At 40.6% G+C, this 24,708-nt stretch overlaps 2 protein-coding genes across 10 annotated transcripts in view; one reads left to right on the forward strand and one right to left on the reverse strand.

Moving 5' to 3' along the window:
- Positions 1-75: 75 nt before the first annotated feature.
- On the reverse strand, positions 76-23,562 carry abcg2a (ATP-binding cassette, sub-family G (WHITE), member 2a). Of its 6 annotated transcripts, none has more exons than XM_049568537.1 (19): positions 23,427-23,562; positions 19,318-19,391; positions 19,108-19,238; positions 13,703-13,762; positions 12,914-13,028; positions 12,577-12,729; positions 11,565-11,722; positions 9,972-10,074; positions 9,603-9,651; positions 9,415-9,513; positions 8,551-8,667; positions 8,307-8,452; positions 5,988-6,070; positions 5,312-5,401; positions 3,932-4,056; positions 2,655-2,809; positions 2,174-2,263; positions 1,613-1,680; positions 76-642 (listed from the first exon to the last, which is right to left on the reverse strand). In XM_049568537.1, exons 2-19 carry the CDS (start codon positions 19,372-19,374, stop codon positions 495-497), a joined length of 1,947 nt encoding a protein of 648 aa, XP_049424494.1. In that variant the 5' UTR covers positions 19,375-19,391; positions 23,427-23,562; the 3' UTR covers positions 76-494. The 6 variants fall into 6 exon arrangements, with proteins under 6 accessions (XP_049424494.1, XP_049424495.1, XP_049424493.1 ...); XM_049568538.1 differs by having other exon boundaries at positions 23,351-23,471; XM_049568536.1 differs by lacking the exon at positions 23,427-23,562 and adding an exon at positions 19,774-19,973 and having other exon boundaries at positions 8,551-8,661.
- The window catches only part of LOC125883904 (type II inositol 3,4-bisphosphate 4-phosphatase-like), a 45,924-nt gene continuing 41,322 nt past the window's right edge, over positions 20,107-24,708 (forward strand). The window contains exon 1 of one of the 4 annotated variants that reach the window (XM_049568530.1): positions 20,107-20,292. The gene's annotated coding sequence lies outside the window, so the exon portion shown is untranslated. Of the gene's footprint in view, positions 20,297-23,392; positions 23,524-24,708 lie in introns of those variants that run through there. The other 3 variants (XM_049568531.1, XM_049568528.1, XM_049568529.1) reach the window with 3 other exon arrangements.

Below are 24,708 nucleotides of genomic sequence, written 5' to 3' on the forward strand. Positions count from 1 at the left end.
GTTTCAAAGAATAAAGTCAAAAGTAATTTATAAAACTGGCTGAAATTTAAAAAAGAATTAAAAAAAGATTCAGAATGCAAATTCACTATTTTATTTTTTACAAATTCATAAATATAAAATTCTTGTATTTGTGTGAACATTTTTTTTTTTTACTTTTTTGGCTCTGAACTTTAAAGTGCAAAAATCATGATACAGTTTATTAGTAGTTACTACACTGAAGGGCTCTGGGGTTAGTAAGGAGTAAATAAATAATTAATTAATTTCTGCCATAACAGCTCTGTAAATAACAAATGACAAACGAATCATCAGTATTGATCTGGAGGATAACTGTGTCATGTTTTATCACATGAATCAACTGCAGATGAAACACACAAAAAAATTAGAAACCATCTGCAAAAAAATGAGAGATATACGAACACAGTCTTGAGCTGCACTTCCTTCTTGTATTAAACTACAACGGTGATGATGATGATGATGATGATGGTGATGAAGGTCTAGGTGAACTTCTTGATGAAGCGCAGTTTGAGGTAAGCGATGGTGAGGAAGCTGATGGTCATGATGCCCAGAGCCATGTGGTTCTGCCAGAAGCCCCAGGTGGAGAAATCTACACCCTGCTCCTCCAGAAACTCCTCCCCGGTACACCTGGAAACACGACATCATCAGTGAGTGACACATTATGTGACGTGAACGTTCAACCGAGAAAAGTAATTCATAAATTAATTAAACTAGTCCATACCCATTGAGTACAGCATAGCATACCATGACTTAGTCATACCAAAAATTAGAAAAACCAACAACATTGGTCCACAGGGGGAGCCACAGCGATCGGTCGCATTTTAGCCATTTTGAAGCATTTTTCTGTTGTTATAGCGCCACCCAGTTGCCAATTAGAGTTAAATTTCTCCAGTCACCTTGAGGCGTCCTGTTCTACATATCTACCAAGTTTAGTAAAAATCCATATGGCGGTTAGGCCTAAATAAGAAATGAGCTCTCTAGCGCCCCCATTTTGTTTGATGGGGTCAATAATGGAGGGGTCCCCTCAGATTATGTGTGGTCACATGCCTACAAAGTTGCGTGGTGATGGGTGAAACCCTTGAGATGTTCTACACCTTTATGTGATGAGCCACGCCCTCCGCAATATTCATTGCCTTATAGAAGCTCAGTTTTAGGAAGTTTTCCAACTTTTGCCAAGAGGGAACTTTAGATATTGCTCCCTAGATTATGTTCACCCAGTTTCATTAAGGGCGTCACTAACGTCGGCCCGCAGGAAAACATCATCCCTAGAGCGCTGTGCTGTCAGATGATGAAGTAATTTCCAAATGTGAAGCAACTTCGTATCACGTTGCCAATGGTCTACACAGGAACACTGATCGTACCATTACTGAAATTATTTTCCAGCATTTTCTCAACGTGATGGCGGTCAATCATGTTCAGTCTCTTGTTTTGGCCAATGCTCAGGTGCTCGCTCACACCTACCGGGTACAAGCACCAGAGGATGCTCAGAGAGAGGTGTCACTAAAAACAAGGATTTTCTGAAGGTTGCATACAGAACATTTATGTCTCGTACATCAATGACATCATTTTACAATGAGGCATAAATATTGGTACTTACGCGCGCTCAGGTGTGTTATTCGACACGTGACAGAACTTCAGTCCTTTAAACTCATTAATCTGCAGAGCCTGGAGAGAGACAGAGATCTTTATTAACACCATCATACTCTCAGATTATCTTTTTAAATTTACAGAGATCCAAAGATTCGTGCAGTGTTTGTGCAGAAAATGGTTTGTCAAGTCCTGCCTTGTGTTCTGTGAGCGGAAAATGAAAAAACATGGAAGGCGCTTTGCACTGTGCATTACGAACATTACAGAGTATCCTACAAAACACTAAATAAAAGTTATCAACAACAGACCTTTAGGAAATGTGCCTGATTATTACGACATTTTCACATAGTTGTGTATAATAACAACAACTTTAATGAAAAGTTTATTTGATTAGTATTCCTGGTGCCGACTAGCGTTGGCGGTAACGTTAAATCGACTTGTCAACTAATCACACACATCCCTGGATTTATAACACCACAGAAGAAGGGAAACACAGGAACATCATAAGCAACAGCTACAGGACATAAAGGTGTGTGTGTATGTGTGTGTGAGACAGAGAGTGTGTACATACACCGAGACCGTATCGTGGTATACTGAAGTACTTCAACCAAGCGAGCCAGTTGACGATGGAGGGAAGATTCACGAGTAAACCTGCAAAGATCTGCAGAAAAACAGGTTTACAGGTAAGTGTTTGCATGTGTTATGGTTACGAGACTAAAACAGAGGTCATAATTATTCTGATTTTTAAAGTGAAATCTGCCTCTGCTTTGAATCGATGCCACTTTTGTGGAGTTAAAGGTGTTTTTTTCTTTCTTTACCACCTTACAGTTAGCATTATTTAGCTAGCTACAGTAGCTAATTAGCTAGCCAGCGGCAGTTGTCATTTCAGCTACAAAATTGATCGCTAGCTATAAATGAGAAGCTAGAAATGAATTTCAATGATAAACCATACGTGTTGTGAGAATGGTACGATTGTCCAGCTTTGCGATTGATTGATGAATTGCATGTTAAAGTGCTTTATGCTGCTGTGTTTTGATGTGTGTGAGTGTCACCATCATGAAGACGCAGGCGATGGTCATGAAGATGTTGGCGATGGCCACCACAGTCTGATCGGCGGAGATGGCCAGAGCCATGGCGGTGGCGGTGTAGGCGACCAGAGCCACAGTGAACATGAACAAGAAGAACGCTTCAACTGTCGGTTTCAGACCTGTGCGAGGAAACAATCAGAGGACCAAGGATATAACCTAACCAAACCTAATGTTGTCAAATAATTTGTCAAAACAAATAATTTCTCAGCAATTAATATATATAAAAAATATTATATATATACATATATATATATATATATATATATATATATATATATATATATACATATTAAATTAAATCCAGAGCATAAGAACAATAACAATTTGAAACTGCTGCACACCAAAACATAGAAAGTTTTAATAAAAGTAAATGTAGGGTTTTTATTACTAACTCAATTTTATGGATTTATTTTTTTCATAAAAATAATTATTTCCAACTTCGATGTACTGTGGACGACCTGAATTGTTTGCGCTTCGCTCCTACCAGAATCTTAAGCCAAAGCAGCACTTTGTAAATACTCTAAAGCTGTCACAAGAAATTAAACTACGATTTTTCAATTCAAGAAAAAATAAACCCAAACTTTAAAAATCCCAGCAGGATGGAAAAAAACAAAACAAACAAAAAACTGATTTTGGAACACTAATAAAAAGAGCAATGTCGAAAATATAATTGGGGGGTGTGTCAGTCATTTTGTGTATAAAGTGTATGTACAAAAATTGGAAAAATTCCCATTCCTAAAATAGTTTCATTTGTTCAACCTACAGTCTAAAGTTCTAAAATAAAAGATGGAACATGGAACCAAAAAATGTTCTTGTTAAATTACTGAAATGATCACTTGATTACTTAAATTTTTGACGATTAATTTTTGGTCATAAATTTAGTGTAAACAAAGCTCAGAACATAGCACAGTGTATAAATTAGTATATGAAAATACATTTAGAGCTGCAACTATCACTTCAATTTTCAATTTATCTGTTGAATATTTTTTGGGGGGATGTATCAGTTAGTTGTTTAATCTATTAAAAAGGTATAAATATAGTGAAAAATGCCTGTTACAAGCTTCAAGAGCTGAAGGGTCAAACAGTTTATTTTATCTGACCAACAGTTTACAATTTACAATTATATAAAATGTAATTAATATAAAATATGAATAAAATGATTATAATTTTCATGTTTAAAGTTCCTGTTATTAATATAGTGTAATCAAAGCTCAGAGCACAGTGTGTGTCCTCCTACCCACCAATCATGAAGTACGCCACGCAGCTGAAGACTATGGCGGGGATGGTCCTCAGCGTGATGATGTCAGACAGGATCTTACACAGGAAGTACACAGATACCCGGTAGTAGCCGCTGATATACTCGTGACTGATGGGAAAAAAATATGTCAAAATTTTATCAATAAACCTCATCAAGTAGTATTAGCTTTTGGATTATTCATTCATTCATTTGACGACACTGGAAAACAAATAGGCACAGATACACAAAAATGTTAAATATGTGTGCGTGTGTGCACTCGTGGGAACTTGTGTACCATATGGGGACAAAATTCAGGTCCCCACAAGGGTAACATTTATTTTTAATTTGAAGGAGCCATACATTTTTGGAAGTATGCATCTAAACTTTTTTCAGACAGTAAGATGAGATATCGGTCTCATTTTTGTGTACAGAGTGTACAGGCATTAGCTTAGCTTAGCATAAACACTAAAAACACAGTGAAACTAGCAGGTAACTCCCCAAAAACCTCAAATTGTGCTTTAATATTTCTGTTTATACACCAGTTCAACAAATTAGATAAACTGTGTGAATCCATCAAGTGAAGAAAATTTTGGACTGAGCCAGACTAGCTGTTTACCCCCGTTTCCAGTCTTAATGCTAAGATAAGCTAACCTCATTCCCGCAACAACAACAACAACAACAAAGAAAGACAGTGCTGTCGATCCCTTTTACTCTTAAGCAGGATTTATCTTTCTGCATTGTATTGACACCGTACCCTACGCCATAGCCTGATGTGCACCTCCCCAGAAATGTAGCTACATATTGCGGTGATGCAGACCTCCTGTATATTTTTGTAAGCTGAAACCATTTCCCTCAGTGGAAACGAAGCTTTGAGGCTTGTGCTAATAACGTTAGAATGTTGTATTTGTTTGGAAAACGTGTTTAGTATAAGACAGTTGTTTTGTCAGTGAACCTTGTGAGTTGTAATGGAGCTGAGTTTTGTAATGTTACCTTTGTTAAATGTTGCTGTTGTCCCTGGCTTCATATGAGCAGAGGAAAAGTCCGTTAGCTGCTATGCTAATTTATACAATGTAAAATGCCATAGGCTTGGGCTAATAACATTAGCATGTTGTATTTGTGGGGAAAATGTGTCCAGATAAAGACAAGTGTTTGTCTGTGAATGCTGCGAGTTATAGTGAAGCTGATTTGTGTACTTGTGTTTGAAATTGTTTCTATTAAGCCATGTTTAATGTGTGTTTAATGTGTGTTTAATGCCAAACTAAAAAAAAACCGAATCCTATCTGTTGCCTCTTTAAACAACTTAAAGATTAAAGTTTTAGGGGGGATTCATGGAAATCAATATAATGTCCTCATAAGTATGTGTGTGCTATTGTGTTAAACCCACATGAAGAGTTTCCTCTCTGAGATGAAGAGTTCAGCAGACGACAGCGAGCTGAAACACTGATTCACAGTGATAAAGAAGAGAGCGCCAAACCTAGAAACACAACCACAAACTCCTCAATACACAGACCGATAAATGAGCAGTTAAACCCAGCACAATATGCACAGTATAAAAGTGAAAACTTGCGCACACCATCCTCTTCATTTTAAAACACTGTACTGATCTTTTCCATTCAAAAAATCTTTATTTCAAATTTCTGTTTTGTTTTATTTTATTCGATATTAATTAATTAATTTACTTTAAATGCATCAGTGCCCATATGTATTACCCCTGTCAAATAAATAAAAAATAATATTTGTATATTTCCAATTCTTCACCTTTGCGGTGCTTGTTTTCGTTGTGCACCAAAATACCAACCCTAATTTTTTTGTATGTAAAAACTTTGTATGTATTAACCTTGATGCTGATCCATGTGCTGCTTCTGCTCATAGTTTTACTGCATGTATGATTTTACTGCCACAACAATACCACCGCTCGTTTCCACTAATGAAACAACGACTACAATGGCTGCTGCTAACTTTTAAAAAGGAAAACTAAATCTACAAGCTGATGAAGGCAGTGGCACCAAATACTGAATTGTATGGAATTAATCAAACCAGAATAAAACATTACAAAATACCTGTTTTGTATTCCACTTGGATCCTCCTTGACGTCAAAGAAAATGGCTCCTACAACCAGAGCGAGGAACAAGGTCACTGCTACCTGCACAGAAAAAAAAAAAACTTGGCATAAGCGTGGTAAACATACCATAAACAAGCCACAACAACTGAGTGTTGAATTTTAGAGGAACATTTTGGGAGGCATGCTAATTCTATTCTGGTGGAGTGTAAAAAAAGAAATTTGATCTACCTCATAAAACAATGACTGACTGACAGATTTTAAAATGTAACGTGTTAATTGGTGAGATTAAGATGTGTTGGTGGGCAGATTTTGTTCCCTTTAGACAGAGCCAGGCTAGCTGTTTCCCCTTGTTTCCAGTCTTTATACTAAGCTAAGCTAAACGCATCCTGATTCCACCATAAAGACATGAGATTCTCAGGCTTTGTCTACATGTATACAGATATTTTTGTAAATATTTCCCCTGCGTTTTGGCCTCTCGTCCACGTGCAAAAAGAGCTTAAGGTTTCATAGGTGAAGATTTATTGGAGCTCAGGTTATTGTTAATGTGTGTAGACGTGTAAAACTGAGCATTTAGGAAACAATGACATCATCTTCTTATTACATGCATGTCCCTTTTTAATTTGTGTGATGAGCGTAGGCTAGAAACAACAGCTGACTACTGGTTTTCTGACATTTTGTTCACACTGCTTGGTCTGATGACAACTTTACACCACTTCACCAGTGTTTTTGCGCCACCTCAGCATATGGGGTTTTAAGTCTGCCTGAACCGATGGTTTTGGATCAGGAGCGGTTGAACCAGCAGATGGCCGGACACTCTCCAGAGTGGGATTGTTAGTGAGCTCTTTCATCTACTTCTGTGTTGATTTGATGCTGAACCTATGCTGTATACTGACATACACCTCCCCAGAAATGTAACGTCGCAGCGACGCAGACCTCCTGTCTGTTTCTGTAAGCTCAAACCATTTCCCTCCCTGGAAACAATACTTTATTTACTTTAATTTCACAGCTAAGAAACAATAAATTGTGAAGACAATAAAGCCTCCGCAAAAATAGCGTTTTAAGCCTTGTGTGTGATTTATCCTGGCTTCATATGAGCAGAGGAAATCTCCGCTAGTCGCTAGGATAATTTATACAATGTAAAATACCATAGGCTTGTGCTAATAATGTTAGCATGTTGTATTTGTTTGGAAAATGTGTTTAGTATAAGACAGTTGTTTTGTTGGTGAATGTTGTGAGCTGTAATGGAGCTGATTTTTGTAATGTTACCTTTGTTAAATGTTGCTGTTGTCCCTGGCTTTATATGAGTAGAGGAAATCTCCGCTAGCTGCTAGGCTAATTTATACAACGTAAAATGCCATACGCTTGTGCTAATAACGTTAGCATGTTGTATTTGTGGGGAAAATGTGTCCAGATAAAGACAAGTGTTTGTCTGTGAATGATGCGAGTTATAGTGAAGCTGATTTGTGTACTTGTGTTTGAAACTGTCTCTATTAAGCCATGTTTAATGTGTGTTTAATGTGTGTAATATAAATCCACCTTTACTTCAAAGGGTAATCAACGGTGATGAGATCTCAAGTTGACACTCACTGTTGATTGTTTGTCCACACAATAAAGCAAAAATAACCCCAGAGATGTTTTTAAAACAAATGTCATGTGGACAAAATTATTTTTTCAAACAAGGGGGAAAATATTAATTTACAAAAATATCTGTGTATGTGCAGATAGGCCATCACTCTCAAGGAAAAGTGAAGATGCGTATTTACCCAAATTAACCGTTCTTTTAACCACAAACAAAATGTTATCCTTGTGGGGACTTGATTTATTGTCCCCAGTTGGGAGGTGAGTCCCCATAATGTGTCTGTATCAACAACTGTGTGGTAATACAGTGAGATGAAGTGATCTCACGTTGTGGGGACCTTGTTTTTGTCCCCAGATGAGCTTTATATTTCACAGACGGACATGAGAGTGGTATTGATTTTCTGCTAAATGAATAAGCACATTTTACAAAATGTTAAACTGTTAAGTATGTGAAGCTGCAGTTCCTCTTACGGCCACCAGATGCTGCTCCAACTACACTCAAAATGTACAACAGCGACAGAGTGAGCTCCCCACATCATTTCATTTTTCAACATCTTCATGTTAATGTCTCAGTTTATGACAGTCAGGACATCATTTTAGAGTTCACTTTGAATTTTATGGATTCAGTAACATCCATTTATATGTTGAAAAATACTCCCTGAATTGTCAGTTTGATTCTTTAAATTTCCACTTTACAGACTTTTTAAGATGGAAACTGACGCCTGCTTGATGTTCCTACCTGAGCAACGGAGGTCTGAGGGTTGAGCATGAGGTTGCGGAACGTTCTCTTGAGAACCCATCTGAACTGGGTCAGGAAGCTGGTGTTGTAGGTGATGGTTCTGGAGGGAGCAGTGGTGATGATCTGCCTACCCTGAATTATCCTTTCTGAGAGAGACACAAGGCGACAGTGGTTTACATGTGCTGTATTCATATAAAACCCGAGTTTCTGTGTGAAGTATTGACCTTGACCTTTTTGTACGTACCCAGCTCTGCTTTGGTCTGTTTGTAGTCGTGACAGTTTCTGTATTCCTCTACAAGTTTGTCCTCGATCCCCCGTCTGGACATCGACACTGTGTCTGAGTCTGGCTCTGGCTCTGGCTCTGGAGGGAAGAAAGGAGCACTCAGAATCCTGTCGGTCATGTCTGGTTGTGAAGTCACGGCATGATTTTACGACTTCACGGTCGCCTAATGTGACATAGTGACTGTCAGAACAGACAAAAACATCATGTAGTGTGAACCTGGCATTACACTTCTAGTAATGAGTGGATCTTCGAGCATTTATATATATTAATTTCGACAGGGATTGCATATAACCCAGTAATCTCTCGGAGGCAAAAAAAAGCGTCGTAGAGCGTTGTTCCTGTGGGCACCAGCAACACTAAACCTCTGAGCTTGCCTGAGAAGGACTAAATGCACAGAGCTGCAATTTTTAAATATCCCATGGAGAGAGACTCTCACTGCAGCCTGTTCTATTTTGTTCTGAAAATGTTGGCATGCAGCCTCGTTCTGTGGACGATAAACCAGGTGCAGACTTCCATCTGTGTCACCGCTGATGAGGAAATACAGCGAGTGCTAGACGGAGCATTGAGTGACAACAACCCCGCCCACATTTAAGAGGACTGTCTGAACAGACCGAGGGTCTAGGTACCATGTCTGAAGGGTTACTGTTGGTTCCAAAGGTACCATACCGAAAGTGTTTGGTGGAAACAGGGCTATAGGTGACCCCCTAGGGCGCCACCCAGAAGGGAGGTGCTAAAATCAACAGGGACACTGCATAAAATATAGTTTCATGCCTCTCGATTCCACTTAGCTTTTAAACTGTGATCCAAACCTGAACACACACACACCTTCATTGTCCATGCTGCTGAGAGCGACGGCGGTTGAGTCTCCGTTAATGATGTCCAGGAAGAAGTCAGCAGGGTTGTTGTGGGGCTCACAGGTGTATCCTGGGAAATGAAGTTCCAAACCCACTTACATACAATTACATCACTTCTGCATCATGTCATGTTGTATTGGATTGATTTCATGCTCTTACCGATGTCTGAGAAATACTCTAGAGCGCTCTGTGCCGGGCCGTGGTAAACCTGATCAGTTTGATTACAGTGAACACAAGAGTCTGGGTCAGTTTCTATATTAATAAAGTCAATTTTACAATAATTGATTTTGAGATGAACAGGTGAGGACGCTCGACAGTAAAGCAAAAGCAACAGAAAAGAGAGCGACAAAAAGAATAAATAAAGTAAAAGTTGCAAAAAAATAAAGAGAGCAAAAAAGAACGAAAGAAAAAACAAAAGAGCAAGAAAAAGAGAAAAACAGAAAAGAAGAAGAGTCAAACATGAAGCATCCACGGATGGAAACACTGTAAATCTGATTAAACGTATTTCAGTTAGCAGATGTTGGCGACCTGTTTGCCGTTGACCAGCAGGGTGAGCCGGTCGAACAGGCGGTAGATGGAGTATCGAGGCTGGTGGATGGACAGGATGATGGTGCGACCGCTGTTTGCCATCCTGAGGAAACGAGGAGGAAAAACATGTTTAAAGTTTCATCAATCGTAGACGTGTGGATTTAACTGAAAGCAAAGGTCTGAGGACAGAAACGTTTGTGTGTGTTTGTATACTTGTACATGCTACATAGTGAGGACCAAAGATCGGATTTTAACAACAGAGCAAGGACATTTTTGCAAAGTGAGGACATTTTGGCCGGTCCTCCTGTACGCGCTGTGCCTACAATTTTTTTTCCATGTGCCTGAGATGCATTTTTTGGCTGTGTCCACTCACTATGACGCAAATACATTTGGATGCTGCTGATTGGTGCACGTGTCACAGGCCAGAGGTCAGTGATAAACATTTCAGGCGCTCAGTTGGGATGCTAGCAATATTGTGTTACTTATTTTATGCGTTAGCAAGCAACAGTAGTTGGAAATGAGCTAACGGAAACAACTTTGCATTTTTCAGGCTTTTGAAATAAAGTGAACAAACCTCAGCAGAGAAGAATATGCAGAGAGCACCTGTACGAGCACAGGGTCTGCTAACGTCGCTGCTGCTAGCATTAACGTTACAATGACAGAGGCTAGCAGCTAGCTACATGTCCAGGATCTTTCGTGTGACAAATTGATGCTGTAGTCTTTTTTTTTTAAACGTAAATGTTGATGTTGCTGTTGTCAGGTCCGTTGGCTTGTCTTTTAAAGGTCATATGTATAGCTGTTTCATCAAAACAAATATTTTTTCAAAAATAATACATCCACAGAATGCCTAGAAAGGTGTAGAATTAAAGTCTAAATTTTTCTGAAAAAAATAATTACAGTAGAGAAATAATTGTTTTACAAATTTTGACGGGCCCAAAATATGTCAATAATTTGATTTGGTTATGTTGGTTAAGGGGGGGGCAGGACTCAGGGTTGCCAGATTGTGATAGCTGCCGAGGAATGGTGTCGTCCCAGCACTATCTGTCGCAAATTCGAGCCAACCAACAGAAAAGCAAAACCAGAATCAACGTCGGTTAAGTTTTTGATCGTTGGTGTCAGCTGAAGGCAGAAAAAGGGCTAAAAAGCCATGTAGAGGTTGCTGCTTTCCTTCTGGACAGGTAAGCTAATGTTTGCTAACTAACACAGCTAACTTATAGCTAATGTTAGCTAACTTGGCTCGCTGTCTCTAGTGTCTGTCGTTTACGAACCTGGCAGCCTGTAGAATTGAAGAGTGGAGCGAGAGTGGGTGAGTGTGAGTGTGACACCTACTGGCCGGGAAGTATGAATCCTATATCTATCCGCTTTAAAGGCACGTGGTCAGCTAATCAGAGTTCGATGGTGGCGTTGTGTCGGTAATGTTAATGTTAATCTCCTGCTCACTCACTGGGCAGAGTGCGTATGTCCATGCCTGGAAACCTACATGTTCAAGGTACCCTACAAGTGGGCAGGCGGTTCACGTGCATTCTATGAAATTTAATCCTGCCGTTGCCACTGTGTGTGTGTGTGTGTGTGTGTGTGTGTGTGTGTGCTGACCTCTTGAGCAGCAGCAGTACAGAGTTGGCGGTGCTTGCGTCGAGGCCAGTGGTTGGTTCGTCCAGGAAGAGGACAGGTGGGTCGATGATGAGCTCCATGCCGATGTTCGTCCTCTTCCTCTCGCCGCCGGAGATCCCACGAATCAGCTGAGTGCCCACCTGAACACACACACACACACACACACACACACACACACAGAGGTGTGAACTCGTGTACTTGTGAGGACCCTCCGCGCCTCTAACCGTCGTCAAAACTCATCCTGAAGGAGTTCAGTTTCCATTCGTCTTTATTTCTTTTCCTGATTCTGTCTTTGCTTATTTGTCGTCTTCTCTGTCATTATACTTTCTGTCACTCTTTCAGTCGTCCTCACTTTCTCCTCACCCTGCCTCTGTTGTTCCTTCTTTCTTTTGCTTCCTCTTTTCTTCTTCTTTGTCTTATTTTAATTTAATTATCTCTTTCTTTCTTTCCCTTTTTTTTTTGCTTTTTGTTATTTTGTCCTTCTGCTCCAACACCGCAGTTTCATTTTGCCTCCTAAATGATGGTTCTTTTTCTTTCTTTCTTTCTTTCTTTCTTTCTTTCTTACTTTCTCTCTCTCTCTCTCTCTCTCTCTCTCTCTCTCTCTTATTCTTAATTTCCTCAGCTCTTTCTTGGAGACAGTTCTCCTGACAGTTCAGTTTTGAAATAATGTATTGAGAAACCTCTTTTTAACATCTGTCAGCAGATCTCTTAAAACATGACACTGAGGTTTATTTTTTACCAGTTAAACCATGACGCTGCAGCTTTGTTTTGCATTCTAGACGATGGAATCTGTTGTTTCTTTCTTTTGATGCTCTTTTTTTCCTTTTTGTCTTTTCTCCTCCTCTATCGTTGCTTTCTCTGTCTTTTTGTAGCCCTCCTCTGTCCCACTGGCGTGTTTTCCAATCATTATTTTTTATCACTGTCTTTTCTTTCTTCCTCTCTCCTTCCTTCCTTCCTTCCTTCCTTCCTTCCTTCCTTCCCCCTCTCTCCTCACCCTTGAGTCGGCCACCCGGCCCAGTCCCAGCTCCTGGATCAGTCTGTCGACTTTTTGTTTTTTCTCCTCCTGAGAGATGCTCGTCGGGAGCCGCAGCGCTGCAGAGAAGGTGAAGTTCTCTCTGACCGTCAGTGTTCCCATCACCACGTCGTCCTGAAGACAAGAAATGACCATCAACACCTGACAGATGATGAATGAACTTTCATTTCCAGGATGTCTTTCCACAGTAGATTTTAATTATGGCCCAGAGAAGCTGATCTTATAGTTGCCTGCAGAAACTCCCCTGAATCAAAGCCGTTCTCCTGTCGATAACTTCCTGTCTGTCTCACTCACTCACCTGCACCACGTATCCAGACAGACACTTGAAGTTTGGAGGCTGATGAGCTCCATTGATCAAAACCTCTCCTGACAGCCCGGCAGGATCCTTCCTGGCCGCCAAAACATCCAGAAACCTGAAAAAGATTTTAGTAAAAGTGAAACAGCCAGCTCTTAAAGTACTTGTAGTGCAGGTGATGTTTCCTGTCAGTATTTTGCTACCTGATAATTTTAGATTAATATTCCTGCTGCATTAATGTGGGTAGTTTAATCTACAGCAATGCATCATGGGCTATAAGATCATCATGAACCAGGTGTCTCTAAAAAGTCAGGAAAACAGCCTGTTTTCAGGTTTGTGACGACGACTTTTCAAGCTGATCCAAAAGGGTTTTTATAGAGTTTATTCAGGAACACTTCATCCTTCAGTTTAGGGTGCTTTCACACCTGCCATGTTTGGTTTGGGACAGTCGAACTTAAATTTGTTTGCCCCCTCAGTGTGGTTCGTTTGGGCAGGTGTGAACACACTCAGGTGCGCACCAAAACGACTGGACCGAGACCTTCTTGAAGACGTGGTCTCGGTCTGGTCCACGATGAGCAGCGCTAAAATCAACCGGCGTAGTTGTCCCTCCATCGTGACATTAGAAAGTGTCACATTTATCTTGCAAGTGTACTCTTCTTCAACATTTACTTCCTGGATTTTTCCCACATGGAAATTCTGACCAATCAAGAGCAGCTTTCTCACACAAGGCATTTGATCTGGTCCTCTTGTAAATGGTAGCACAAAGAGAAAACATAAGGTAAAGACACTCACGATGACTTGCCGCTTCCTGTTGCTCCCATGATGGCGTTCAGACCCGGCTTCATGATCCCACTGTGAGAGAGAGACAGTTAATATTACCAGTCATGGAGACTCTACACGTGTTAACAAAACACAGCAAACTCATGAGAGCCAGATCACATTCACATTCAAACTCACACTCCTTTAATTTCTTGCCACATGATTAGCCTCACCGCGCAGCAGCCTACCTCATCCATCCATCCACCCCCCCTCCCTCGCGGCCCAGCACATATACCCCCGAGGCTCAGCTCTCTCTGCGGACAGAATGGTTTTATAGTAAGGGGAGGAGTAAAGGGAGGAGGGCAGGCTTTACCGTGGACGGCTAGTGACGTCATTCGCCTCGAAAAACAATCATTCGCCTCCAATGTAATGTAATATAAATTCAAGTGTAGTAACCAGGTTTGAAGCGTTTGCACTGAACTGTCAAGATTTTGAGCAGGATCAGTCAGTAACACTACTATACAACCAGAAACAATGATTATCAGCTGAAAAAAAAATGGTTTTAGGGTTTAGTTACTCTTTAAAGACTTTAAAGTATCCCTTTAAGGTACATTTAGATCAGATAAAAAATGTGTGATTAATTTGTGATCAATCGCGATCTAACTATAGACAATCATGCGATTAATGGCCATTAAATATTTTAATCCATTTACAGCCCTTGTTTAAACAAATTGTAAGACAAACAAGTAAATAACTGTCAAACTCAGATTTTCAAACAACAAACTCTTTCGTCTATTCACAGAATTAAAGAGCAACTTCCACATAAACCCCCTTTTTCCATGTTTGAAGAAGCACAGCAGGAGAACATCAAGAAACGTACAGTGCCAACATTTAATGTGGCGTTAGGTTCACAGACTGACTCTCTTGGTCTACACACTCATGTGACTCATTCATCTCGACTCATCTGTTTTGTTTACAATGACGAGGCAGTTTCAGTTCTTTCATGTTTTATAGGAACTGAAAGGTTTTGTTGTGGTTTTTGCAGTCAGAGTAAATTGTGACATTTCAGTTGCTGGTTTTAAACAGTTTGATTCATCTTCTGGTGTTTTTGCTGACTCAGGACCTGAAACTTCCTCCTGAATGAATCAGCAAATCAGACGCCACATGACGGTGCAGTTTTATTTCACCTCCTACATGATAGTCAGCCTTCTCAGTAAAACATGACAGTTCAGTTTTTGATTGACTCATCTGTCAGGTTATTCGTCAGCAAATCTCATAAAACATGACACTGCGATTTATTTTCATCACTCAAACCATGATGCTGCAGTTTTGTTGGGTTTAATATGATGGAGGCTTATTTTTTTATTTTTAATCTTTTGTCTCTTCCTTTAATTTTTAATTTTAAACACACTGTTTTTTTTAGTTCACTCACACTCCAAAGTCATCAAAACCTGCAGCTTAGAAATGTTATTTATTACCAAACGTTTAACTTCCTGCCTCCTTGTGGTGACAGAATAACCGGTCCTCCTGTACAGTGTGCTCGCAGAGGTTTCTTTTTTATCAAAACTACAGGTTGTAGCCAAAAGAAACCTCAAAAAGAAAAGGTTGAATGGACGATAGATCAACTCAAAACAAACAGGTGAAACTGTTCTATGCAAAATCATAAGCGATGGTAAAATACATTTTCTTAAACTCTGGGTTAAAAAAACAAGAATACAGACCACAGGACCTGAGCAGATTAACTGAAGCAGGAAATACCCCAAACAAAATGGAGAAAAAAAAACAAAAACGCTCTGAACCAGCCTTCAACTTTGACTCAGGCCGGTCAATGATTACACACACTGAAAAATAAAATACCAGAGATACCACCCTCTATAAACCACACACACACACACACACACACACACACACACAGCACTTTGTCAGACTGCATTTCTCACGATACATAATCAAAGATCTTTGTCATAACAGATCATTATCAGAGACAATAAAGATGAAGGTCAGAGAATCATATACCAATAGTCTTTTACAGTGACTTCAAAACATCAGCCCACAAACCAATGGGTGATGCTGATGCTAACCAATGCTAACATGCTGACGTTTGGCAGGTATAATGTTTACCATCTTAATTTCGCAAGTTAGCGTGCTAACATTGGCACAAAGTACAGCGGGCATTTTGTTGTTAATATAAAACACTAGTCCATACCCACTGAGTGGGCAGTTGCCCACGTACAGTGTCACATGGTGTGTGTTTGGGATACAGGTCATAGGAAACTGCAGATTAAATAGTCAACTGAACCCATTAAGAAGAGCAATGTGTTCAGACAGAGTGTTTGTGAATTTGACAGTACGATTGCTTTATTGAAAGTACAGTAGTACCATTGCCAATAGTGGGATAGTTAGTGGGCTAAAACTGTACATTAGTAGTTGAGATAGCACGTTGAAAGGCAGATAGTTAAAGTGTTTATATGTTGTATTGACTTAAAAGTGGGGCGCACTGGTAGTCCACATGGGAAAGGTGTGGCAAATATTAGAAAAAACCCCAAAACATTGGTCCACAGGGGGAGCCACAGCGATCGGTCTCATTTTGAAGCATTTTGAAGCTGATTTTTCTGTTGTTATAGTGCCACCCAGTTGCCAATTAGAGTTAAATTTCTCCAGTCACCTTGAGGCGTCCTGTTCTACATATCTACCAAGTTTAGTAAAAATCCATATGGCGGTTAGGCCTAGATAAGAAATGAGCTCTCTAGCGCCCCCATTTTGTTTGATGGGGTCAATAATGGAGGGGTCCCCTCAGTTTATGTGTGGTCATATGCCTACAAAGTTGCGTGGTGATGGGTGAAACCCTTGAGATGTTCTACACCTTTATGTGATGAGCCACGCCCTCCGCAATATTCATTGCCTTATAGAAGCTCAGTTTTAGTAAGTTTTCCAACTTTTGCCAAGAGGGAACTTTAGATATTGGTCCCTAGATTATGTTCACCCAAGTGTTTTTCAAAAAATTCAAAATGGCGGAAAATCTATATAAGCGGAAGTTATGGGTTCTTGAGGCAAATGTGTTCCTCATGAGGAGAGGCATCTCTGTGCAAAGCTTCATGTCTCTACGACACACGGGGCATGAGATATGCCCATTCAAAGTTTGACATTTCAATCGGTTGCTATAGCGCCCCCCTTTGGCCAATTAATGTAATATTGCTTCATTGGCATCCTCCCATGACCCTCTACCACTGTGCGTCATTATATAGTAAGATTGTACACGTTAAAATGTTGAGTTGACGATGACGCTAGATGAAAAGTCAAAGAATCACTAAAGTTATTACAGTTCATCCACAGGGGAACATGAATGTCTGAACCAACTAGCATGACAATCTACCTAATAGAGTGCTGCAGGAATGAGTCCTAAAACGGGGATGTTAATTAGTATTTTTGCACGTCCGGTTCTTTCGTCTTGAAGTCAATGGGTCTGTGGTTGACGCAAGCTGATGAGACTTTCACGTTTTGTTCTACAACATAAGATTCGTCGGTAAATACTTCACTGGTGAATTTTGAAGCTTTTCATGTCGTAAAAAAGGTGGTTGCAAACAAAGTGGCTAAATGAGACTACAGAGCATCATCACGCCAGCAACATGGCTTTACTGCCGCGTTGTGGTGGTGACGTTAAAGTCATGTGACTGAAGTGCAGTTTGTTTATAGCCTAAGGTTAGCTTTTTATTTCTGGCGATTGCATTTACTCTTAAAAAAAAAAAAAAGTGTCAAATGTGTAAGTGTCATAAAAATTAGTTTGCTGCAGATCTTTGAGGCTTTTTGACAAGGGAACAAGGGTGGAGCTAACTTTGGCGTCGGCCTACAGAAAAAGATCATCCCTGCGTCAGTTTGTTGTCGTTGAGATATTTTACTCGCACATTAAAACACATTCATCAATCTCATGATGGTGTTAGAAGAAAAGTCAGAAGAAGGTCAGTAGGATTCATCTTCTGAGCACCATGAATGTGAATGTTGTGCCAATCCTTTGTGTAAATATTGAGGTATTTCACAGGATAAGTGAAAAGTTTGACCCGTTAGTGGCACTAGAGGAAAAATCAGAGGATCACCAAAGTCAGATGGATTCATCCTTTGATGACCATTAACATTTGTACCAAATTTCAAGGCAATCCATCCAGTAGTTGTTGAGATATTTCAGTCCAGACCAAAGTGGTGGAAAGACAGATTTGTTCAGGCCAACACATTTCTGTGAATTTAACACCTTGAACTTTCTCAGTGAGTCAAATTTAAAAAGGTACGAAGGCAGTTCAGCATCCTGCCACTGTCTCTGTTTGTTGATTTAAGCTGAGGGTCATTGTTTTCCTTCAAGCTTCTGTATGAGTGTGTGTCACAGAGGAAAAGTGAGTTTCTTGACAAAGCAAACTTCCTTCCTTTGCCTCCAAACGTGTGTAAATGTGTGTGTGTTTGATCCATGCGGGCCTTGTTCGAGTCACGTTTACCTCCCAGGTGTCTTCCAGTCGGCACGTAGACAAACACACACACAATAAGTGCACACACAGCCTCAGTTTACCGAACTCACGGCTCGAACTTTCATGCCTCACAGGGCTGAAACATGCTTTGGTGTCTTTGTGTGCTAAAGTCACTCCAGCATTTAAAAGTTTGATATGTTGCAGAAGATCAATTCAAGCCTCCCCCCTCGGATCGCAAACTTTGGTATGCTGCAGGAGATGATTTGTTCCACATCAAATTGAAGAGTTTGATTTGTCCCTAGGGTGTAAATATGCTTTTTGGATAGTTTGAATGTCTGGACCAGTTACAGGAAGTTCAGGCTGCTGGCAGCACATGAGGAGATGACTGTTTAATTGACATTTGGTCCTAAAACTTTATAGAGTATATACAGTATATACAGTTAGTAAGCTACGATATCATAGCTTACTAACTGTGTTGCACACACATCCAGGTTTTTTTTTTATAAAGGCTCCTCTGAGCTAACAAGCTTGCTAAAGGTCAGATTCCACGAGAGAGTTGAACAGCAAAATGTATCCGCATGTCTTTGCGCAATATTTAGTTTTTGAGGCTTTGTGACAGAGAGACTAGCTGGTCAACTACTGTAGCTAGCAAGCTAACCATTAGCATTCAACATAGTATGACACGGCGTCCCAGAACGCCAACCACCAACACACCCAGGGTACCTCGCACGTCGTATGTGGACGTGGAAAGTCCACAACCAAAACGTCGATATGTGACGAGGTCGGAGTGAGAATGTGTTGTTCAGTGACTCACTCCACCATCAGGATTTGATCCATTCGGTCCGACAACATTTGGAAAGTCTGGAAGAGCCGCAAGATTAAAACATTTTATCTCCATCGGCCAGCGGTACATATACATGAGTTCCTATGTTGAAACCACAAACTCAAGAGTTCCTTTTGACAGCAGCAGTAGTTTAAGAAACTCACTTGAGATCAATGAGGATGTCTTTGGTCGTACCCTTCTTCCAACACAGGCAGCCTCCTCCCTGCGTCACCTTGTAGTTGATGTTGTGAAAACTGACGGTGGCGCCGTGCTGCTGTTGGCCCGAACCTGCAGACTGTGAAACGGTTAATTCACACCCAAAACACTGACATATTTCCAAAATGTGTGATGCTAGCATAAAGAGCGGAAGGTACCTGGTGTTTTGAGGCTCCATTCTGCCCAAGCTCTATTGTCACTTTGCTCTCCGACATCCTGGACCTCTCTCCTCCTGAAACCCCGAAGAAACATTTTACTGCAGCTAACACACCTTATAGAAAGCTCAATCCTACCTGAGCATTTTTGTGTGCTTTATTTGGTTTTTTCGTTAAGAATCGGGGGAAAATGGGGTTGATTGTCACTCAAAATAGTGTCCTTGATAGATCCCCTTTCAATAGAGCCTAAACTGTCAGAGATGAGTCGTCCATCTTCATATACAGTCTGTGGACACATTGTATGTAACAAGCGTAAATTGACACGCCGTCCCAGAATGTCCAAAAGTGACGCAGAAGGGTGCCTAGCATACGGTATCATATTTTGACCTCTGAGCCCGATTCTTAAGATTTCAGTTCCAACTTTTTTAACAGCTGTTACCTCTCTCTGTGTCAGCTTACCGGCTCCGAATCGTAGTCGGGAACACGCTGGCTTATCGACGTTAACTTCAGCTTGGCTCATTATTAGCTGGTAACTAGCTTCTAGCGGTCTGGACCACTCTGCAGAGAGCCCGATCACACTCTGAAGTCGTGAAAATCTGATGCTTGGGCAGTGATATCAGAAACCCATGAAAAAAGGCGTCCTTTAATGTTGGCATGATACGCGGCCAGTTGCCGTTATAGTTTAACAATGCGTGGCGGGACAAGGACAAAAGTTAAGGCGGCAGTGGTGGATGGGTCCAATGAACACAGACTTTCACCCCAGAGAGCAGTGTTCACGTCCCGTAAGATTCTAAAGCCAAACCCTGTTGTTTTTTTCCTAACCCTAACCTGTATGCAAATGTGAAATTTCCTGTGAAAACAGAAGTGTACTTTGAAAGAACACATTGTAACAGGCAGAACTTGACACGGCATCCCAGAACGACAACAACCAACACACCCAGGGTACCTTGCAAGTCATGCATGGACGTGGAAAAGTAAGTAAGTAAGTAAATTTATTTATATCGCACTTCTCACAGAGAGGACTCACAAAGTGCTTCACAAGATAAAATACAAAAAAATACAATAACAGAAACAATGCAAAATACACAAAAACAAAATAAAAGTAAAGTGCAGCGAAATACAGAGATGATACAATGGACAATTAATGGAACGCATGCCTAAACAGATGTGTTTTTAACTGCCTTTTAAAAATGTCCACGGAAGAGGCCGCTCTCAGCTCATGAGGTAGTGCATTCCACCATTTTGGTGTAACAGCCTTAAAGGCTCTATCACCTTTCGTCTTTAATCTTGTGTGAGGGACAGTAAGTAGGTGGCCTTCAGCGGACCGCAGTGACCTGACAGGACAGTGAAAGGACACCAGATCCGTCAACTATGCAGGTGCTTGACCATGGAGGGCTCTGTAAGTGGTGGTTAAAATCTTGTGCTGGATCCTGAAATTAACAGGGAGCCAGTGCAGGGATGCCAGGACTGGAGTGATGTGAGTGAACTTATGAGATTTGGACTGAAGTCTGGCGGCAGCGTTCTGGACCAGCTGGAGGCGGTCTAATGAAGTTTTATTTAGACAGGTGAAAAGAGAATTACAGTAATCTAAAAGTTTTGATGTGGTCATCGAAGAGCATGGCCTGATCAAATGTGACCCCAAGGTTTCTCAACTTGGGGTGCACATTTGCACTGAGGGACCCTAAGCACTGGCCCTGGCCACTTTAGATGCTGAAGCGTCAGGTGCAGTAATTAAAATCTCAGTTTTAGCTGCATTCAACTGAAGGGAGTTAGTAGCCATCCAGTCCTTAATTACATTCATACAATCGTACAGCGAGTCAATTCCATCGGTCCTATCAGGGTTAAAAGAAAAATACAACTGGAGGTCATCTGCATACACATGGTATGAGATACCTTCAAAATTGCTGATGACATCTCTGAGAGAGAACATGTATAGCGTAAAGAGGATAGGCCCAAGCACTGAACCTTGGGGCACCCCGTAAGAAAGGGGGGCAAACTCTGATTTATGAGGGCCAACAGCCACAGAAAAGGATCGATCAGACAGATAGGATTTAAACCAATGAAGGGCGGTACCTGAGATGCCTACCCTGTCCCTCAGCCTGTCTAAAAGGATGTGGTGATCAACAGTGTCAAAGGCTGCACTGAGATCAAGCAGAACCACGATTGTGGATTTACCGGCATCAGAGGCCATCATGATGTCATTGGAGACCCTGAGAAGAGCAGTTTCTGTGGAATGTAACTGACGATAACCGGACTGAAATTTATCAAAGATATTGTAACTGTCACACGTTGTCACTAACTGGTTTGCAACTGCTTTTTCTAGAATCTTAGATACAAAGGGCAACTTGGAAATGGGCTGGTAGTTACTAAGAACATCGGGGTCCAGATTGGGCTTTTTGAGAAGCGGCTGAACAACCGCTTGCTTGAAATGGGACGGGACACGACCAGAAACCAGTGAGCTATTGATTGAGTGAGCAGAGATGGACCAATAGTGCTGAAAACATTGTTCAGCAAAGTTGTGGGCAGGATATCCAGCGGACTAGAAGAGATCTTCATAGTGCACACAAGATCTGCTAAGTCTTGTAAGGAGACAGGTGAGAAATTGTCAATAATTGACTGTTGTTTGGGAGGATCAGGAAGGGAGGAGGAGGAGGGTGTTTTACTGGCCTTGACACTGGCAACCTTATTCACAAAATACATTTAAAAATTACTACAGTCCTCATCAGAGGACGCAGGTAGAGCAGGCAGTTGTGCACCAGTAATGCTACTTATAGTGTCAAAAATGACCCTGGGATTTCTCTTGTTGGAGATGATGAGATTCTTAAAATAAGAGGCTCTGGCCACTCTAACAACAGAATTGAATTCAGCTAACAGTTCTTTAAAATTAAGACGATGTACATGAAGCTTGCTTGATTTCCACAAGCGCTCAGCTGTCCGACATTTACGATGAAGGCAACGGATGTCGTCGTTCAGCCAGGGAGTGGGATTAGCTGCGGGGATAGTTCAAGGCTTTAAAGGAGCAATCTTATCAAGAATAGCAGAGCAGTGTGAGTTAAAAGTTAAAACTTGGGAGTCAGCGTCAACATTAATACTAACAGGCTGCGCCACACTGTTAAAAGCGAATGAGAATTTCTCAGCCGAGAGGTTATTTAACATACGGGTGAGTTTTGTACGCTTGCTGGTTGAACAGTCAGAAATAATAGACAAATTAAACAGGATGCAGTTGTGATCAGTGACAGGCAGCTCCTCAGAGACGATACAATCAATGTCCAAACCAAGTATAAAAACAAGGTCCAGCGTGTTTCCCTTAATGTGTGTCGGGCCATTGACATGTTGCAGAAAATGAAAAGATTCGGTGAGATTTATAAAATTATTAGCAAAGGAGTTTGTGGTGTCATTTACAGGCACATTAAAAGCTGCAATTTTGCTGATCAAGAAACTGAACTAAAACAGAAGTCTCTCTGGAAGACCGGAGCAGTTAAACCTAACTTCCTATTTCTGTCATTACTCAGCAGTGGTGACAGAAGTACACAGGCTTTTTTCATTATTCATCTACTGAAGTATAAGTAGAAATACCACAGTGTAAAAATACTCAGTAATACAAAGTATGCAAGTAGGTCCATGCAAAAAGTACAAAAATCTAGGAATCAAAAAGTACCAAAAGTAAAAATACTCATTATGCGGTATGGCTCATTTTATAATATTATGTATGATATTTAAATTTTAATGCAGTAACCATCATCACTTTAAAGATTCAGCTCATTTAAATTACTTTATATACTGCTGGGTAACTTCAAATGAATTTCCCAGCGAGGATCAATAAGGTTTTTTTTTAATCTGTAATATCACATCATAATTTGTATTAATAATCTAAATCTGCAAAGGAGGTAGCAACTAAAGCTGCGGAGTACATTCACAATATTGGTCTATAAAATGTAGATAAGCAGAGGAATGAAGTAGCTGAAATTAAAATGAAAATTAAATGAAATTACTTAGTACTTCCCACAACTGATATTCAGTCAAGACAAGCTCTCACCTCACTGTGCTTGAACCTGCTGCAGATTAATCCTCATACAGGTGACAACAAGAGTGCCAAAGAGTTCATCGCTCACCTGCTGAAGTGACAAAGTCCCCGTGAGAAGAGCTGCTGACGGAGGTCCAGACCACAGGACACTGACTGCAGGGAGGGCAGTTTGTTCAGTGCTCCCTGTGAGTGTGTGTGTGCGTGTGTGTTCAGCCCTGTTTTATGACTGAAGGCTTGATAAGAGAAGTGGGGTGAAGGTAGCAGTGGGTGTGTGAGACTCTCTGTTTTTCACTTCTCCACAGCTGGGAGTCGTGTTTCCAATCCGTCACTTCAGTAAAAAGGAGTAAAAGCCTGCGTCAGTGTGAAACACAAAAGTTCCTGCATTCAGAAAAGCACAGATTATCAGCGCGGTGACTGAACTCTGCAGACGCTGCAGATTTATTTGGGGTGGTTCTTCTTTACTGCACATCATTGCATAATGTCAGACTCACTCACGTGTCTCCCTCTCGATACATGAAGTCAATGTCACTGGAACTTATTGATTTCAAAATGCGTTAGATTAATTATTTAAAACCATTTTTATTCCTTATACTGAAAATTATTCATGAACAAGCTGATCAGATCCTCGTTAAAGTCCCATTTGTGTCTCAAGGAGTTGGCTGAAAGAGGTTTTATATTTCAGCTCTGTCTGGTTGGATAAAGTTACCTTGAAATATCTATTCTCTGTCAGCTTTACCTTTGCATGTTTCATACACACCATATCAAGGTAGCATATGAGCACATATCCACTCCATCAAAAACATCAACTGGATCCCCACAAGGCTGTGTTCTCTCTCTTCTCCTTTCTATCATGTACACAAACAACTGCCGTGGTAAATTTGACAACCATCACATTGTTAAATTTGCAGATGACACAGTTATTGTGAGCCTGTTAAATGTCACTGAAATGTCCCATGGTCCCGTTTTAAATGAGTTTTTAAAGTGGTGCAGTGAAGCCTTTTTGGAACTGAATGCCACAAAAACAAAGGACATGTGCATTGATTTTAAACGCAACCACCCTGCCCCTGTAAACGCCACTGTAAATGGAGAAATTGTTGAGATTGTCGATTCGTACAAGTACCTGGGCATCATAATCGACGATAAACTGACTTTTGAGGAAAACACCAACATGCTGATCAAGATGAGCCAGCAGCGTCTGTTTTGTCTAAGGAAGTTGGCAAAGTTCCAGGTCGACAGATCTGATGACAGTGTTTTATAGATCTTTTATTGTTATTTTATTATATTTTATCTTTATTCTGTTGTCACCTTTTCTTTTATTTGCTGGTTTGCATCACTCAATCTGAAACAGAAAAACTCATTAACCAAGATAA

Source organism: Epinephelus fuscoguttatus, linkage group LG23 (genome assembly GCF_011397635.1).
Source record: "Epinephelus fuscoguttatus linkage group LG23, E.fuscoguttatus.final_Chr_v1".
Taxonomy (NCBI): Eukaryota; Metazoa; Chordata; class Actinopteri; order Perciformes; family Serranidae; genus Epinephelus; species Epinephelus fuscoguttatus.